This window comes from Perca fluviatilis, chromosome 13 (assembly GCF_010015445.1).
Source record: "Perca fluviatilis chromosome 13, GENO_Pfluv_1.0, whole genome shotgun sequence".
Taxonomy (NCBI): domain Eukaryota; kingdom Metazoa; phylum Chordata; class Actinopteri; order Perciformes; family Percidae; genus Perca; species Perca fluviatilis.
Window position 1 is genome coordinate 7,930,506 of NC_053124.1, and position 18,061 is coordinate 7,948,566.

The 18,061-nt window shown below is 42.0% G+C and overlaps 2 protein-coding genes across 4 annotated transcripts in view; both read left to right on the forward strand.

Annotated features, from left to right (window-relative positions):
• Positions 1–2,064: 2,064 nt before the first annotated feature.
• LOC120570723 lies at positions 2,065–6,050 on the forward strand. Its single transcript, XM_039819212.1, has 2 exons — positions 2,065–2,192; positions 4,901–6,050. The coding sequence occupies exons 1-2, from the start codon at positions 2,178–2,180 to the stop codon at positions 5,846–5,848; spliced, it is 963 nt and encodes a 320-aa protein (XP_039675146.1). The 5' UTR covers positions 2,065–2,177; the 3' UTR covers positions 5,849–6,050.
• Positions 6,051–12,421: 6,371 nt separating this feature from the next.
• Positions 12,422–18,061, forward strand: part of col22a1 (collagen, type XXII, alpha 1) — a 96,867-nt gene continuing 91,227 nt past the window's right edge. For all 3 annotated transcript variants that reach the window (XM_039821014.1, XM_039821015.1, XM_039821016.1), the window contains exons 1-2: positions 12,422–12,696; positions 17,839–17,988. In XM_039821014.1, the coding sequence (XP_039676948.1) occupies positions 17,898–17,988 (91 nt within the window). In that variant the 5' untranslated portion in view covers positions 12,422–12,696; positions 17,839–17,897. The remainder of the gene's footprint in view (positions 12,697–17,838; positions 17,989–18,061) is intronic.

The following is an 18,061-nucleotide window of genomic DNA, read 5'->3' on the forward strand; positions in this document are numbered from 1 at the left end:
TAAATAGGTGTTCATTCGTGGATTTATCGCTCTGGAATTATTGTGCAAAGTCCCCTTCTTCCCGGCCGGATTACTAAGCTTCTGGAAGTGGTACAAAGACACCGAAGGACTCTTTAGAAAGGTCTAACTTTAAGTCTAACTAAGGACCGTGCTGGAAATAAGTATTTTACCCTAGCATGTTATCCTTTGGATTACTATTTTATCGTCTTGATCCAGAAATCAATCAATCAATCAATCAATCAATCAATCAATCAATCAATCAATCAATCAATCAATCAATCAATCAACTGTCGGCTAACGAGCTACAATTACGGCGAGACGATGGGTCCTAAGGTCGCGAAGCAAACGGAACATACGCAAGTTGATTTTTGGATTCATAACTAATATATTTATTTATGTTACAAAGACACTATAATTCCATGATGGATTAAAAAAAGCTTCTGGATGGCCTACAATTGTCAGTAGGCCTATTTCTCCTGTCGCGAGCGACAACGTCGACTTAGCTTAAACATGCATCCAGTGCGGCTTTAAAACGCTGTGCTGCTGTAGAACGTCATATTTCAGTCTTTGCTGTCTCAGGGTGCTCGGGTGACTCTAAATAAGCGTGAGCCAATCGCTGGCCCTCATCGTGGCAACGTCTCATTCAAATGTCTGCCCTATCGACCTACGATGGTACTGTACTTTCTGTGTCTACCCTGGTGACCATGGGTAACGGGGAATCAGGGTTTGATTCCGGAGAGGGAAGCCTGCGAAACATGGGCTGAAACCAGGGTTCAAAATTAGCACCATCCACCTAACCTGACTCCGCCAGATGGATTGGTTCACATTTGCTCGGCATATCCATCTGGGAACTTTCCGTTGGAGAACTTTTGGGAAGGGGCGAAATTACTGGTTAGCTGATTGGATAAGCCACCTGTCTATCACCACCTATGTTGGTGATAGACGGGCCAAATCAACGAATCAGATCAAACTCTTGCCGAAAGCAGTAGGGAGAAGAGCAAAAACATCTTTTCCTCCGAGAAAAGACTCCAGTGCCGTTTTTTGCTCTTCTTTCAATGGAGGAATGATTTCTAATTCGGATAAAACTTGCGCAATAGCTACGCTCATCTCATCCGTGGAAGCGGGCCATGTTGTTTATACTGAACAGTCGCTTATCGTTGCGTCACACCTAAACCCGCCTCAAAACCAACGCTGATAGGTCGGTCATTTGGCGAACGACTCCAAATTTTCTCTATCTCAAGATGCCAGACTGATCTGCGAGTGAAAAACTGGAGCTCGCGAGATCAGGACGGTCTCACGAGGCTACCATCCACCAGCCAAATGCCATTGAAATATGCGAATGGCTGGTAGATTTGCTTAATTCACTAGCCAAAAAAACAATGGTAATGTATTTAGTGGTTGGTAAAAACATTCACTAGTGAATGGTGAAAAGATTTGGGGAAATTAGAACACAATTATGTGATGCCCACTCAAGTTTTTCTTGGGATGCTTGAGGGGTTGGGAGAACCCCAGGTTAGTGTTCATACTAAATTGAAAACCCCATTATAGTGGGATAACAGCCTATAGGATTATATTTATGTTTTTTTTGAGAAGGCTTGAATGTCTTAAAAAGAAACTGCACAGAAACCTTAGAGTACACTATAATGTTATTTAAATTATGTTAAAATGTCACACGTACAGACTGGGCTCATATGAGCAATTCAAAGGGTTCCACATGCTGACAAGCTTGACAGCTGGCTGTGGCTGTGCTCTACACATAATGATGACGAGGCCACAAAACTCCACTGTTGATGCTAATATGCTAAAGAGGTCTCTGGCACCATCTAGTGGTGAGTGAAATGCTTCTCCATCATCATCCAAGCAGCAACTTTCCATTCCTTTTATGTGAATATTTAAAGTTGCACTACGGACGGTGAAAAAAACAAACAAAAAAAAGGCCTTTCCTTGCCATGAGTGTGCACACTTGCTGCCACTAAGCTGGAGATAATTAGAGATTGCTCTGTGACCCTAATCTGCTTAATTACATTATGGCAGCTAAAAAGCTCTTCCAAGTGCACTGTCACTGCCTTTGGCTCAGGTGGCACGGAGCAAACAAGCCCAGAGGACAAGTAGATTGTTCTCCTGCAGCTGCAAGAAGTCATTCAACTCCGGGAAGAAAAGAAAGATTGTAGTAGGAGATGTTTGCCAAACTTGTGAGTATACTGTAGCAACTCACCAACAAATAGTTATCTAGTTTGAGATTGGTTTGTCACTGCCAATGGACACAGCTGGTGTTAGTTTGAGTGACACGTAGGGAAAGTGAGGGAACGTACATGAAATACAATGTGTACAGCAACTGCTTCAAGCATATACTCTATATCATGAGACATGGCAAACAAATGACCATTGTGCTTGGTTATGATAAAGGAATTGATGTATTATCTAACCTCTGTATTTTTCTAGTTGTAAGTAGTCGTCACTTATGTTTCTAAAATTCTGTTAGAAGTTCTGTCAGAACAATTGCCACATTGTAGTATTCTCTGTCTCAGAGATGTTTTGGTATCACTTCCTAACATGGATTTCTTTATATATGGAGGGTTTATGAGGAACTAATGGTAATTCAATAATTTACAAATGCTTTTTAAAACAGTAATAAGCAATTTGCGAGAGCATCTGGTACCCTTTGGCTTGTGTCCGGCATGACTTAACTTTGTCTTTTATGCTAGCTCTTTAATTCAACACAAGCAGTCCTTCAATGGACTGTTCAACCTAGGGCTCGATATTGATATCTGAGGGTAGATACGGTGTTACAGTTTGTATATATATATATATATATATATATATATATATATATATATATATATAATACGACATAAGTGTTGTCTTTTCCTGTTTTTAAAGGCTGCATCACAGTAAAGTGATGTCATTTTCTGAACTTACCAGACTGTTCTAGCTGTTCTATTATTTGCCTTAACCCACTTAGTCATTATCTATGGTACTGATGATTATTTGTCAAAACTCTCATTGTGTAAATATTTTGTGAAAGCACCAATAGTCAACCCTACAATATTGCCACAATATGGATATCGAGGTTTGGTCAAAATTACCATGATATTTGATTTTCTCCATATCACCCAGCTCTAGTTCAACCAAGTGTGTACCTTCTAGAACATTGGTACCCAAACTTCTTTGCTAGTGACCCTTTAAAAGGAAGTAATAGACCGAATCACTGCGACGTTGCGCTAACAGAAAAATCACGACTGAGTAGACAGGTGGCCGATTGATTTGATTTGCGGAGATAAGAAGTGAAATCGGCAAATTGGTTTATTTCTGTTGTCATTTTCAGCTGTAACTGTAAGGTTTAAAAATAGATGGTTAAACATGGTGCTCCGACCTATCTGACGTTTCTGCTGTGCTTATTTTCTGTACTGAGTTGCCTTGCTAGCGTCTTTCATAAACCAAATCTAGCGTTCTTTCATGAACCAAATCTACAGTTACAAACAGCAACATCTCACCGACAGCCGGACTGACTGCTAGTTTGGGTGGTGTCATTTTCTTTAGTCTGTGGCCCAATGGGGAAAGTCGGTCTCCAACCTAACGTTAATGAAAGTGTTGAGAAATGAAAGCATCAAACATGCATTTTAGATGAATGAGATGAGAGTATATCCAGTTCTTCCTCGTCCATGTTTGCTCAGTGCAGTTAAAAAACTTTGTCATATGTGCTGAAACTGCCCCTATGTTCCAGTAGAACTACATGAAGCAGGGAATAAAAAAATTAAAAAATCTGGGTCCTCTGGCACCACCTACAGCCTGTAGTGCGATTTGCAAAAATCCACCGCTCCCTGTTCAGATGCACCAATCAGGGCCAGGGGGAGTGTCTAACTGCGTGTCAAACACTGCTCATGCACATGCATTCATTCTCCCTTGTGGGGGGAGGGGCTTAGGAGACCGTTTTGGGCTTTAGCGGAAAGGGGGGAGGGACTGAGAAGTTGTCGATGTTCAAATTCTTTGGCTAAGTCCTGGATCTTCACAATCCTACCTACAGCACCTTTGAATTGAATGTCAGGACGCAGTGGTTTCCTGCCTGGAAGTTATTGTAAAAACACATTGTGATTGGGTCTATTTTTTCTCCTGACTCCCCTGTGAGCAGTTTATTCCAAAAGTGATTTTCCGCTCTCAGATTCTTTCGCTTGAATCCTTTGGAAGCCTGGAGTGGTAAAACTACTGTAGGGAAGAAGAAAAAAAAAGATTAAAGAAGTGTTAGTAAAATTTTTGATTTTTATTATTGCATACCTGGGCAATCATCTCATGACCCAAGTGTAGATCCATCTCATGACCATTTGTAGGGGGTGCAGACCCCCAGGTTGGGAACCACTGTTCTAGAAAAGAGCTGCAAAGCACTTGGTCCAAAATAAATTGGTTAACAATGTATTTACATTTATATTATTTGACAAAGACTTGATAGCTGATTGTAGGGAAATAACTATTTCATAATCACATGATAACAATATACAATCATACTTATAACTGCAGATAATATTTTTCAGGAAGTAAGAAACCCATATTTTTTGATGACACACTAATTTTAAATAAGCTAATTAGTCTGCAGTTCTAAATTTAAATCAGTAGTTATTATTAAAAGTAATAATACTAAAATAAAATAAAAATTATTAAAAGTAGTAATTATTATAAAAAGGAGCAGTTAAAAAAACAACAGATAACGGGATTTTTCAGTACCTGGTCCTGAAGCCCTTCATAGAATATGCCTTGTTAGAAAGTGGTACTGACATTATTCAACTCGCTAAGAGTCCTTTATGCTTTATAGTATTGCAGTATAAAAAACAGAATTCTATGCAGAAACAGAGGCCACGTTCTTCTTTCAGTGATATTGATACGAGTCGCTGATGTCTCTTTTGTTCAGGGGGCTCCCCAGCGAGACGAAATGTCGACCATCCAAGTTAAAAATACCATGTTGCATCTGAACGGTCAAAACGTCAGACTGGCAGCTAAAAACGGCCGCAATTCTAAAACACCTGGCCTCCGTCTGTCAGCGACACATGGGAAGGAGACAGTGGGTCAGCTTACGGCCTGCTCGCCGACCCAGGAGGGCACGGCACAGTTGGACCTGTTGCTGCTCGAGTCGCCCAGGCCTGACTCGGAGAGGGAGGCCCAGAGTCAGCCAGTCAGACGGCCGCTGAAGCTCGCCCCGCTGGAGCTGCCAGAGGAGGTGAGGGAGGCTCAGAGGCGAAAACTTCAGTTCATCCAGCAGGAAGCCAAACCTGCTTCCTGTAGGCTAGATGCGACGGTGAGCGAGCCCCGTACACGGAAGGTGAAATCCTGTGCGAGGCAGAGATTGGTAAAAGCTGCAGTGTGCCCTTCCGTTTCCACTGAGCCTCTCAAAGCCCAAAAGCAAAACCCATCGTCACGGCCCCAGCTGACACGCTCCGTCCCCGCAGAGCGCGACGGATACAGGCATCTGGAGGATGTGGTGTGTCGAGGTACGCCAGCTCCTCTGTGCAGCAAGCCGGCCCCTCCTTTGCTCTCTCTCCGAGTTAAAGCTCTGGCCGCAGAGGTGGCACGCCAAAAACCCAGCACCCTCCAGGAAGAGGTGGGGAAGAGGCGGCTGAGGCTGCAGAGAGCACAATGCCTAGCAGAGGATCAGTGCAACTCAAACACGTCAACAGGGGGATTATGTGCAGATAAAGGCAAGCTGGCCCAAGGCGCCCAAGGCAAAGGGCAGCGGGCGGAGAGGGAGAGGGCTCCGAGAGTCCTGCCGCATCCTGGAAAAGGCATCAAAGAGCCTCCTGCAGCCTCCTGGGAGCATGGACGTGTCAGGAAAAGCCATCAAGAGGATCAGTCAGCAAACTGAGGGCGGAAGCGGTGAACACGCACTCAACGGTGTGATGACAAGTGCTTCTAAATGGAGTAGGGCTGGGTATCATTCAAAACGTGTTGACACCAGTACCGATTACCAATGCCGTGACTTCGATACCGGTTCCTGAATGATACTTTTTTCAATACCAATTTTATGAAATCCATTTTAACAAAAATAAATTACAACATTACTCATTACAACACAACTCTTTTTATTCAATTTTGTGCTTAACGTAGAGTTTTTCCTGCGTTTTGTGTAACGTTAGACAGCCAATCAGCAGCATTATAAGATCTTGGTAGAAGCACGCTGCATGCTTTTTGGCTCACTGACACTGATGAGATTTACCTCTTAGGTATTGAAAGTTGGTATTAAATGACGAGGCTTTTTTTTTTTACTTGATTCAAAGGAGGCAATTTGGTTGGTGCCAAAAAAGTATTGAATTCAATACCCAGCCCTATACTTAAAGCTTAAAGAGGAAAAAGCCTTGATCAAAAAGCACAACCATGCAGTCCCTCTGGAGAGTCCCAGACTGTTATCAAATTGGATCTTTCACTTTTGCAGCTCAGGACTTTGTGAAATGATGTCATGCTCAGAGATGCTATTGTGTCATGAGGAGAGCCAGTATCCCAGTCTGGAAGCTGATTTATAGTCTACTAACCAGTGATGTGAAACCGAATAATGTAATTTACTTTGCAGGTGAAAAACACACGTAGGAATCAAAAAAATGCTTTCTGAAGCTGTGCCATTATGAACTGCTTTACACACACACAACAACATGAGCACACAGAGCTGATTTGAGATACTTATTTTTAAGAGTTTAATTTACACAGCTCAGTCTGTAATATTGAGATATATATATATTTTGCATGCATGCTCTTATTAAATGAAATGCCCCATATAGTGTATTGTCGTGAAATCTCTGAGGAGGTGTGTTGCACTAACATATCGCTGGCACAAAGCCAGACTGATCTCAAGTTTATTAATGGACTTTCCCCTGTGTTCCCGAAATAGAAACTAAATGAATGGACGAGCAACATTTCATAAAAGTGTATGCCAGGTGGCTCTAAGTTATGGATTGTCCCATTTCCAAAAGCTATTCCCCTGATCAGAGTATGCACCGATTCAATTAAGTGAAGCAGACACGGCACAAAGCAAAGGCTCCTGGCACATCACAGGGAGAGTTAAATCACTATGGATGAGCCCAGATAATGAAACTGCACGGAAAGTCCTCAGAGGGAAAAAAAAAAAGAGTTGGTATGATCAGTTATTTAACAGACGTTTAGTCTACACCACAGATACATTCTATAGGATAGAAGAGAAAGCACTTTGGGCTGTTTGAATTTCTTTAAACCAATCACAATCGTCTTGGGGGGCACTAAGCTCTGGGTGTAGCGACCATGGCTCTGCAAAATAGTCACATACAATATTAAATCAAGTAACAGAAGATTACAGTAACGCGAGCTATTTAAATTAGCTGGATACATGGTTAAATGTCATTTGTTCTTACCATCTTATCTTATCGACAGTGGTGGTTCTACATTGAATTACACCCTGGGCGAGACCCCCTTCAAAAGTTGGGGTAGATCTCCGATAGATCCTTGAACTGTCCCCCGCACCCCTCCCCCTTCCCCTTCTCACACAACTTCTGTGCACGGCACCTTCTCAGCAAGCAGGGGCACCTGCAGGGGGCGCCAATTTGCCAATTCCCCACACAGTGAAATGATAGATAATAGAAAGTGGCGCAGAGGATTTTTTTTCCCCCCAGGTTGTCTCATTGGGACTACAGCTAATGAGGTAATAAATCAAGTGAGAAGTAGGATCATTTCCCCATAGACTTCTATAGCAGAGGTGCCCAAATTCTTTCATATGAAGGGCCAAAAATGTATCTGGATGGAAGGCCATGGGCCAAAAATAAATGTAGATGTTATGTGAAAATGTATAATATTTTCTAGAAAATTAACATTCTAAATCTAAAATAAAATTCCGAAATAGTAACACTGCTCTTTAATATGCATATATCTCCCATATTACAGACCTTGTATTACATTCTTCAACGTCTTGTACAGTCATTTAGCGCTTACAATATCAGTGGGAGACATGAAGCCTGTCTTTGTTTTTCAAAAGTCTTTCAACATTTGGCTCCAGCTGATTTACTCAGAGCGAGAGAGAGAGAATACTGTCATTTTTGTAATTCTTCGTAGGCAAAACATACGTACGTAATTTAATAGGGAAGTTTACCAGCACTGTTCTTTACAAGGCCGTAAAACTTAGTTTAAAAGTCCAGTGTGTAACGTGTTCAGTTGTTCATTATCAAAATCGGTGTTGCCCTGTTCACAAACTTGTCCTTTTTCATGAATATTTACCTCCACCATCAATTCCAAGTATTCCATTTGGATCAAAATTTTACATTTGCATTCGCATGAACTGGGGTAGACGCTCCATATTCATGCGCTATCTTGAAATACGTTAGCCCGTAAGGGACATACAGGACATACTGCTCCACCTTTCACGGTTTCGCTGCCACATGATAAACTCACAGCTGCTGCTAATGCTGCTAATGCTTCCCGGCCCCGGCAAGTTTGAAGAAGGAAACATGGAGGACCACATGTATTCAAAATCCAAATTTCAGGAACAGGAGTCTTCTTCTTCATCCAGAAAAAGAAAAAGGATATTGAAAAGAGCAAGAGACCGGCTTTTTGGAGCGTGAAGGCTACCGTAGCTGTAGTACGTACTTTGAACTGCGTGGTGCGAGAGAGTTGATTGCGATATGTGATCTCAACGCTAGATGGGAGACATTCCCACACATTGGACCTTTTAAGTACTTTTTAGCTGCAGAAAATGTTCTTTTCATAGTCATTATGGTTAGGATTTTACAGCACTTTTAAAGTAAGAGGAGGATAAGCATGAGCATGTCAAATGCCATGGCGGGCCAAAACAAAAGGAGCATGCGGGCCCCAAATTGGGCGGCCTTGTTCTATAGACACTGACTTCTTTTTGCAACCAGTGGAGTCGCCCCCTGCTGGAAATTAGATAGAATGCAGGTTCCGCATTGGCTTCGCTTTTCAGTGAAATTCGCTTTCTAACCTTGGCAGGTCCCATGGCATGAAAATTTCACTTTATGAGGTTTTTTAACATTAATATGAGTTCCCCCAGCCTGCCTATGGTCCCCAATTGGCTTGAAATGGTGATAGGTGTAAACCGAGCCCTGGGTATCCTGCTCTGCCTTTGAGAAAATGAAAGCTCAGATGAGCTGTTCTGGAATCTTGCTTGTTATGAGGTCATAACAAGCAAGGTTACCTCCCCTTTCTCTGCTTTGCCCGCCCAGAGAATTTGGCCCACCCATGAGAGAGAGACATCATGGCTTTCAAACGAGAAAAGTGTCAGTTGGTCTAGGCCACACCCCCACTCTCCACCTTGTCTCCCTCTCTCTCCTCCTCAATAGCTACAGACACAGAAATGGCACGTCCTAAGGAAAGCTCATTGTGGGACTGGCTCTAGTGGCTGTAATTCTGCACCAAGGCTGAATTTCGGGAAAGAGACTTCAGATACAGTATTAGGGGACCACTAAGGTCTATATAAAAGCATCCAAAGAGCACCATGTCATGGGACCTTTAATGGTTGAACCTAATGCTGCGTTCCAGACACAGTTTTTAACGCGTAAGTTACGACTTCAATTCACGACTCACGAGTTGGTAGCATTCCAGGCAAAGTCACCACAAACCCTTCTACCTAGCGGCTACCTAACGTTGACGTTAGCTATCTAGGTTACTTTACGTTGCCTATTTATGTCTATTAATTTCTACTTATCACTGTTAATAAACGGCGTCTGTACAGCATCAACGAGGTCGCCATTGTTGTTTATGTGTGTGTGACGTCAAAAACTGTAACTGGGAGTACAACGATCTGGTACGAGTTCACGGGTAGTATTGGTGCGTTCTTTTTGTCCACCGAAGTCGTTTTACGAGTTGTTTTCCGGAGTTACGACCCAGAAGTTGCAAAAAGAACGCCCCCGAGGTCGTATTTACGACTCGTCAAGTTGTCTGAACTCAGAGGACCCCGAGCTCACTTTCAAAGATGGCTACGTCGTGCATCACACGTAGTAAACATTGTGGTTATCTACAATTTTAAGCACTTTTTTCTTTGTTGTAACCAAATGAAGAAGTCGTACACATAGCGCTGTATACTGCTACCTATAGGCATGTCGCTACAGTCTTATTAGGAGTTAAATACCGCCTAATTAGTTATTTTGTAGCTTGTGCAGCTGAAATTGGCTAGAGACGCTCGGATGCTATATGACAACAATGGCTTTAAGCCGAGTCTTGAGCAGAAAGCAGAGGCAGTAGCCTAACGTTAACGTTAATCAAAACGTAATTTTCATGTATCAAACTGTGAAATATATGTGTGTAATATGTCAATAACTGGGTGAATAGAATCCTAAATGTTACTAAAAATGTTACAAAAATCCATCTTTTCTCCGACTCGTAGTATTGTGTGACAAAAAGAATGCAACAACCCCCGGTTATTCGTTTTTCGACACGGATGTGACGTTACGCTCGAGCTACTAGTCGCGATTACAAGACAAAAAGAACGCACCATTACTTTACATTGCCTATTTATGTCTATTAATTTCTACTTATCACTGTTAATAAACGGCGTCTGTACAGCATCAACGAGGTCGCCATTGTTGTTTATGTGTGTGTGACGTCAAGAACTGTAACTGGGAGTACAACGATCTGGTACGAGTTCACGGGTAGTATGTTACGGGTTTGACTGCCGTTCCAGGGCACTTTCACTGGTAGAAGGTTGTGAAAACACGAGTTACGGGTTGCCTGGAACGCAGCATAATAAACTCTAGCCTTTAAAAAAAAGAAGAAGGGTTTAATCTGTTTCAACGCTAATTCACTCATGAATGTTTCAAACATATTTTGGAGGGCCTCTTCCTGACGTGGGAGCTTGGAAGCTGGCCGTCAAATCGGATGACAGATGGCTTTCTCCGACACTACGTGCCGCCCGCAGCCTCTCGCTCACCCTCCAAGCTGGTCACCTCTTTAGACCCGTTCGCGTGAGGCGACAGACGGTTGCTTAGACTGACACCATCACTCAGAACGTGCATCTGCCCCGAATCATCAGCCCACTTCCCATCCACTTCACGCGGCGGAGCCTATACATAGCCTGGCCTGCGCTCCCTCTCCTTGGCTACAGAGGCACTGCAAATATGCCTGGACGTAATGGCTAACTTGTTTGTTGTCCATGACATTCAAATATTGACACTGTGTTTTTTTCGAACATTTTTGGTGCCTCAGCAGCTCCACGGCAGATATGGATGTTTGTATTTTTTCGAGTGCAGCAGAAGCATGCGGCGGCAGCTGTTGGAGCACTCTAAAAGAAGAGAAATTTCGAGCGAGAGAGCTGCCAGCGTGGGGCTTGTAATGCGGAGGACTTTAGACAACGCTGCCAGACACTGCAGCTTCCTCTCCTGCCAGGGAGCGTGACCACACACGAGAAGGACATCAGTGTACACTGCAAATGTAAATCACAGCCATCCTCTAAATGTGTACACCAAATAAAAAAAAAACACGCTTAGATCTGCAAGGTTAGGAAAACTGAAAATCAAAACTTTCTATCGACGAAGATAAGTTAGATTTGTGACCACGCATCCATTTATTTCCAGTTGTTGGCACTGTGTGCTTTTCTGTGTGTGTGTGTGTGTGTGTGTGTGTGTGTGTGTGTGTGTGTGTTTGCTTGTTGTAGCCTACATAAATAATCACATACAAAGTGGAAATTAGAGACTAAAACTTTCATCACCTCTGGGGAAATTAGGGTATCGCAAAAAAAAAAGCACAACGTTTGCCACAGGAAAACCAAGTAGAATTGAAGTAATGGGGGAAAGTCAAATATATAATAATAAGATTAAGATGAACTAAGAGCAACAGAAACTACTGAGGCAAAGAAAGAATTTATATATATACATTTCGTACGTTGTAAAAAAGAAAGAAGAAAGATGTGCGGTGTGGCAGGATTGTAAAGTTGTCATAACAGCAAGTAATATAGATCACAGAGCTGTACTGTAAGTCAGTGCAAGGACAGACATTGAACACAAAGCTGCAAGCACCAGTGTTCTGTAATCATTTCCCCGACTTAAATACAGCCCTTGTCCACAAGTGTGCGGCTGGTTGAAGCCAAACGCGGCCCGGCCCACTACCACCAGCCCTCAGGGCGGCTCCGCTGTGGCTATCACCGTGGCAAAGGCCGGACAGTTGAGGCGGTTGCCAAGAAGCCGTGCCTTTTTTCTTTTTTTCTTTCTTTCTTTCTTTGAGGGCAACACTTCACATGGGTGCAGCCAGAAAGGAGAGAGGGGAAAATAAAGGACAAAAATATCCGGAAAGTTTGTGTCTATAATTGGCTGCGCCTCTCTGCCCTTTTTTTTTTATGTGCGAGCGCAGCCCAGTCAAGAACACTACAAGCCACTTCATCTCCACCACCACCCCCCACCCCCACCCAACCCCCCACCACCGGTGAAACCCTACACTTTCCCCTCTGGCAGTTCCCTCCCACACTGTCCAAAACCCATCCACAACGTTTCTGGAGCTCACCTCAACTCTCACTGTTCAACAACACCGTACACTGGATTGTCACCCTGGATGATATGGTTATCTCATCTTGATTTTATTTTATTTTTTTATTTTTTTTGGCGTGTGCAGGGGAGATATTTTTGGATTATTGTCAACAGATAATGATGCTGCCCCGGTGCTGATTCAGGGTGTGACTGCTGGAGGCAGAGAGAGAGAGAGAGAGAGAGAGAGACACACCTCAGTGAAGCTGACTAACAAGTGACAGGCCAGGTAAGAAAGAAACGAGCATCATAAAGTAGGGCTGGGTATCGCCCAATGATTTCCGATTACGATTAGGGCTGCACAGTTAGTCTCAATTTTACCGAAATCGTAATATGGACTGGTGAAATATAGGGGCGCAATATTTTTTAAAGGCAAAATATGTGTCATACCATTCTGAATGAAGTATTGTGGTGCTGCAGAGAACTCCCAGCCTACAAATCCTATTCCTACAGACAACAGAAAACAGATCCTTGCGAAAATCACACTGTTAATTCTTTAAAGATTTAACATTAGTCAATGAAAATGAGAATAATGACACAAACATGATCATTGCCTTGAATCATATCGCAATATCAGTCAAAATAATTGCAATTAGATGTTTTCCTCATATAATACAGCCCTAATTAGGATTCACAAGTTCCCGATTTGATTAGATTTTTTTTCCCGATTCTATATCAATTAGGTTAGGGAAATTTCAGTTACAATACCAATTTTGCTTGGATATAAAAGAGATTTCTTAGAGAACTTGTAACTGTCAATTGTACAAGCAAGATGCAATCCTCTAATATGTTTTATGATGCACCAGGTTGATGTTTACTTTAAGAATTGACCCCCAAAAGTACTTTTTACTCATACATCCATGGTGAAAAGGCATACATTAAGAGATCGAATTCTGGATTTTATGATTTGATATTAGATTACATAAACAAAGATCGATTGGAGAATGGATTACTTTAACCCAGCTCCATCATAAAATCATCCATTTGTCGCTGCCGTCTTCCCCTAAAAAACGACTCTAAAATACACTTTTGAATTGTTGGCAGAAGGTTATTTTTGTATCCACATGCTGTTCAGATGCTCTATCAGAGGACACGCTTCCCCCCCCCCCTCCCTCTTCTTCTTGGGTTGCACATGGAAGAAAAAGAAGAAGAAAAAAAAACAGTTTCTGTTTTTTACATTCTGTGAATGACCAACGTGGTGCTTCTGTTATAGACATCTACATCGCAGTCCCAGGTCTGCCATTGAGAGAGGAAGTGGAAACAGGCGGGACGATACAGAGCCCCAGTTTGTACGGAACCTGGCCTCAGGTTCAGATGCTGACTGAGGCAAAGCAGCTTGTTTTCAGCTTCCCCTCGGATACTGTATCTGCTTGTAAAAGTGCAGATTGATTTAACGCAGCACTGGGAGAGAGACACAGCGCGTATATTCAAATGTAATCAGGGAATTAAAGAGAGACAAATCAGAACTTGTTGGACTTGTTGCAGAAGTTTTGGGTGAAGAGAGGTTAGGAGCATGGATCCAAATCATGTTCAGCTGCTCTCATTGCGGCGGCCGAGACTTTCTTTATCGTTGACGCCTCCCTGGGCTGAATTTTAAATGGGCGCAATTAAAGTGATTCAGCTAGCGCGCCTACTCTGCTCATTAATGGCACCAGTGAAACCAAGAAGCAGGAATAGCCCAATGGAAGAATCAGATAAGGAAAGTTGTACGTGGAGGCCAAAGCACTTTGCTTCACCCACAGTAAATAATGCACTCTCTATTTCGCAGGCTTGAAATTGGCAAGGCCACGGTCAACAGGTTGCTGTTATTAAATGGACCATTTCCTGGAATCATTTCCGGCCTCAAATCACTTTCTATTTCCAAATCATACGAGCATACACTCACGATAATTATGACATGCATTGCCTCCACATACTTCAACTTTTAAAGATTATTATTTGGGGCTTTTTCCCTTTTATTAGATAGCGACAGTGGATAGACAGGAAAGGGGGATGGGGGAGGACACACAGCAAAGGGCAGCAGGTCGGATTCGAACCCGCACCGCTGCAAAGGACTCAGCCTACATGGGGCGCACGCTCTTACTGGGTGAGCTAGATATTAACGTTTAAAACGGGAAAAAATACTCAGTAATCAGTTAATGACATAAGAGTCCTCCATTGCCAGACCTTCCTCCACTGCGCTGCGGAGGAGGGTCTGGCTAAATGAAGATTATTGACACAGCACAGTGCAATTGGATCACACAGCTGCTTAGCTCTAATACATATTATTTAATATACCCCCATTATAGGATTAGCTTGACTTCTGGGAAAATCCACGTATTAGCTTTCTTGCCGAGAGTTAGATGAGGAGATCAACACCGTTCTCACGACGCGCGAGTAGCATCAATCCTCTCACCCAGCGCTCAACAAGACAAGAAACCGAATGAACGTATTTCCCCAATTCCATTAAGCACATTCTCCACAACAGCCTGTAGCTTTGGATGCCACTCGGCTCCAGAAAACAAATACATTAACAGACTAATTCAATGGAAATGTCAGAGAGCACAGAAAGGGCGGTGAAGGATGGAGGAAGAACTTTTAGGGAAAACACACGGGACTGGTATTATTGCTTTCCAAGATGTGCATAACTCAGACTTTCCTCAACCCCCCCCAGTGACCCCCCCCAGTGACCACCCCCCGCAACGGCACACTCCCCCAGTCGGGGAGGGTCCATGTTATGGCTACAGTCAGTCACACATCGGCCCGGAAGGCAGGCATCGCAACCACTGGTGTACAGTAAGAGCAAGAATAGTTTTGTGTTTATATATATATATATATATATATATATATATATATATATATATATATATATATATATATATATATATATATATCTGTAAGTGCCAGGCGAGGCAGGGGAGCTGCAAAAAAAGAGGAGGATTTTTAATGAAAGATCCTCTCCCATTTGTCTCTCCTAATCCCGAGTAGCCTAGATTTCATTCACGATTGATGGAAAAACTGACAATTTCCATAAACCGTTTTACTGCTTTAGTGTAGGGGGGGGGATTGGGGGCCCGGAGACTTTTTTGGCCACAATAGCCCAAATTTGGTGTCCTCTGGCACATACTAATGCCACTATTCCATCATATACACTGAGTAATGTGCACGTTGCCTACTTATGATGCGTTCAAATCAACTCGGAAGTGTTGTAAGTGTGGGGGACAGAGGGCACCAACATGGAAAGTGCGGGGGGCATGTCCCCCCCTTACCCTGTGTCCGCTACGCTCTTGCACCCAGGCACAACAGCCGCAGACATGAATCTAACAGAGATAGGCTCATCGGCATTTTGCAGCATGCTGGTGGATAAAAGTTTATTTGATTGATGGATTGATTGAAATTTATTTTGAACATGTAAAAGAAAACAGAAAAAGGTCATACCGAAAATAAGAATTTTACACAAAATAGAAAGCATAGAGATACATGAATAACAAACATGTCCCAAAAGGAGTGGGAAGAAGTATATACTTAATCCCAACCCTTAGTTATTTAACAAGTTTCCTGTCATAATTCTTTTGTAAACTCATTCAAATATTTAAAGTTACTTACCAAGTGTCTTACTAAGTAGCATATTTTTTTCTATAATTTTCTCAAAAATTATAAACGTATTAAAGTATTTCAGTATGAAAAGTATAAATGTACAGTGGTGCGCATAAGTTTATGAACCCATGCTAAAGTTGACTAAAAAGAGGAAGAAAAAAATAGTCTTTTGGAAATTGATCTTAATGCCTTAATTAAAAAAATCCAACCTTTTAGGACACCAATTTTCTTTGTGAATGAAAATTGTATTGTAAATAAATAAATGTTCTTCCTTAAAATACAGGGGGCACAAATATAGACACCTCTATGTTAAATTCCCATAGAGGCAGGCGGATGTTTATTTTTAAAGACCAGTTATTTCATGGATCCAGGATACTATGCATCCTGATAAAGTTCCCTTGGCCTTTGGAATTAAAATAGCGCCTTATCATCACATACCCTTCACCATGCCTAGAGATTGGCATAGGGTACTTTCCATAAAATCATCTCTCAATGCAAATCATACCAGCTATTAGGTTAACTGAAATAAAACCATGCCAATCTGTAGGTATGGTGAAGGGTATGTGATGATGTGGGGCTATTTTAATTCCAAAGGCCAAGGGAACTTTATCAGGATGCATAGTATCCTGGATCCATGAAATAACTGGCCTTTAAAAATAAAAATTTGCCTGCCTCTATGGGAATTTAACATAGGGGTGTACTCACTTATGCCCCCTGTATTTTAAGGAAGAACATTTATTTATTTACGATACATTATCCATTCACAAAGAAGATTGGTGTCCTTAAAGGTTGGATTTTTCCTATTTTTTTTTAATTAAGGCATTAAGATCAATTTCTAAAAGATTATATTTTTATTCCTATTTTTAGTCAACTTTAGCATGGATTCATAAAGTTATGAGCACCACTGTATTCAGAAGTTAAAAAATTTATAATAAAAAAATAAGTTAATAACGAAAAAACAAAACCGAGAGAATAAATAACTATATAAATAAATAAATAAACAAGTGATTATCAAATTTATCTCAGCTTCAAATGACAACTAGAGATACCTGCATTTCAAACGTTAAGGTCTGGAGAAAGCATTCAGTGCAACATCAGCACACTTTTAACTTTCACTGTCTTGTGGTTGGAGATGGTAAAAAAGAAATTAAATAAATAAATAAAAAAAAGTTGGGCAGCAACTTCCAACAGTCTTTGGTGAGTCCAGTTTTCTCTGGCAGAAGTGTTCGCTTGCTGCTGTACAGAGATGTGTATTTCAGTCTAAGGCTTCAATTATCACATCCAGAGAATGGAAAACATTTCCTGCCAGCTTCCATACCAGAAAGAAATTTAAACAGGGGACAATAGACATACTGGACACTAGGCGGGGGGTGAGACAGAGAATTGTTTCCTTGTTGAAGCCCCAGTTTGTTTTACACATAAAGTGCCAAAAGCAATCTGAAATCAGCATGCCACCAGTCTCTTGTCAATATGGAGATGTGGCAGCAGCCCCCCCCACCCCCCACCTCCCCCCGCCCCACCTGCAATCTACCTGAACTACAGGAAGTGCTTCATCCACTTTGGTTTCGCTGTTGGAGAGACATGAGCACAAATCCTGTTTGCCAGGGGACAGCTTGGCAAAAGGGATTAAGATTCTAAAATATCCTATAGTTTTGTTGTACATTTTTTAATAATAATAATATTACCATTTTTAATTTTTTAAGCATTTTTCCAGACATTTACAAAGTGACTGACTGGAGTGTCTGCTGGAGGCCATGTCATTGTATTGTTGATGTTTCCACTGACCTTTCCACAGACTGGACAGCTTGATGGTGGTAATAAGCTAAACAAAACAGACCCAAAACCAAGGCCGAGATGGAATTACGACTGGGATTTAGGATCACCCTGGTCTTGGTCATCCTGGCCTTGACTCTTTCTGGCGAGGGAGTGGAAGCACAGAGGGCAGGTAAGACCATTAAGATTGAACATTTTCGGATGCAGAGCTTATATTTACTGTATGTGACTGAGTCCTCCCGCAT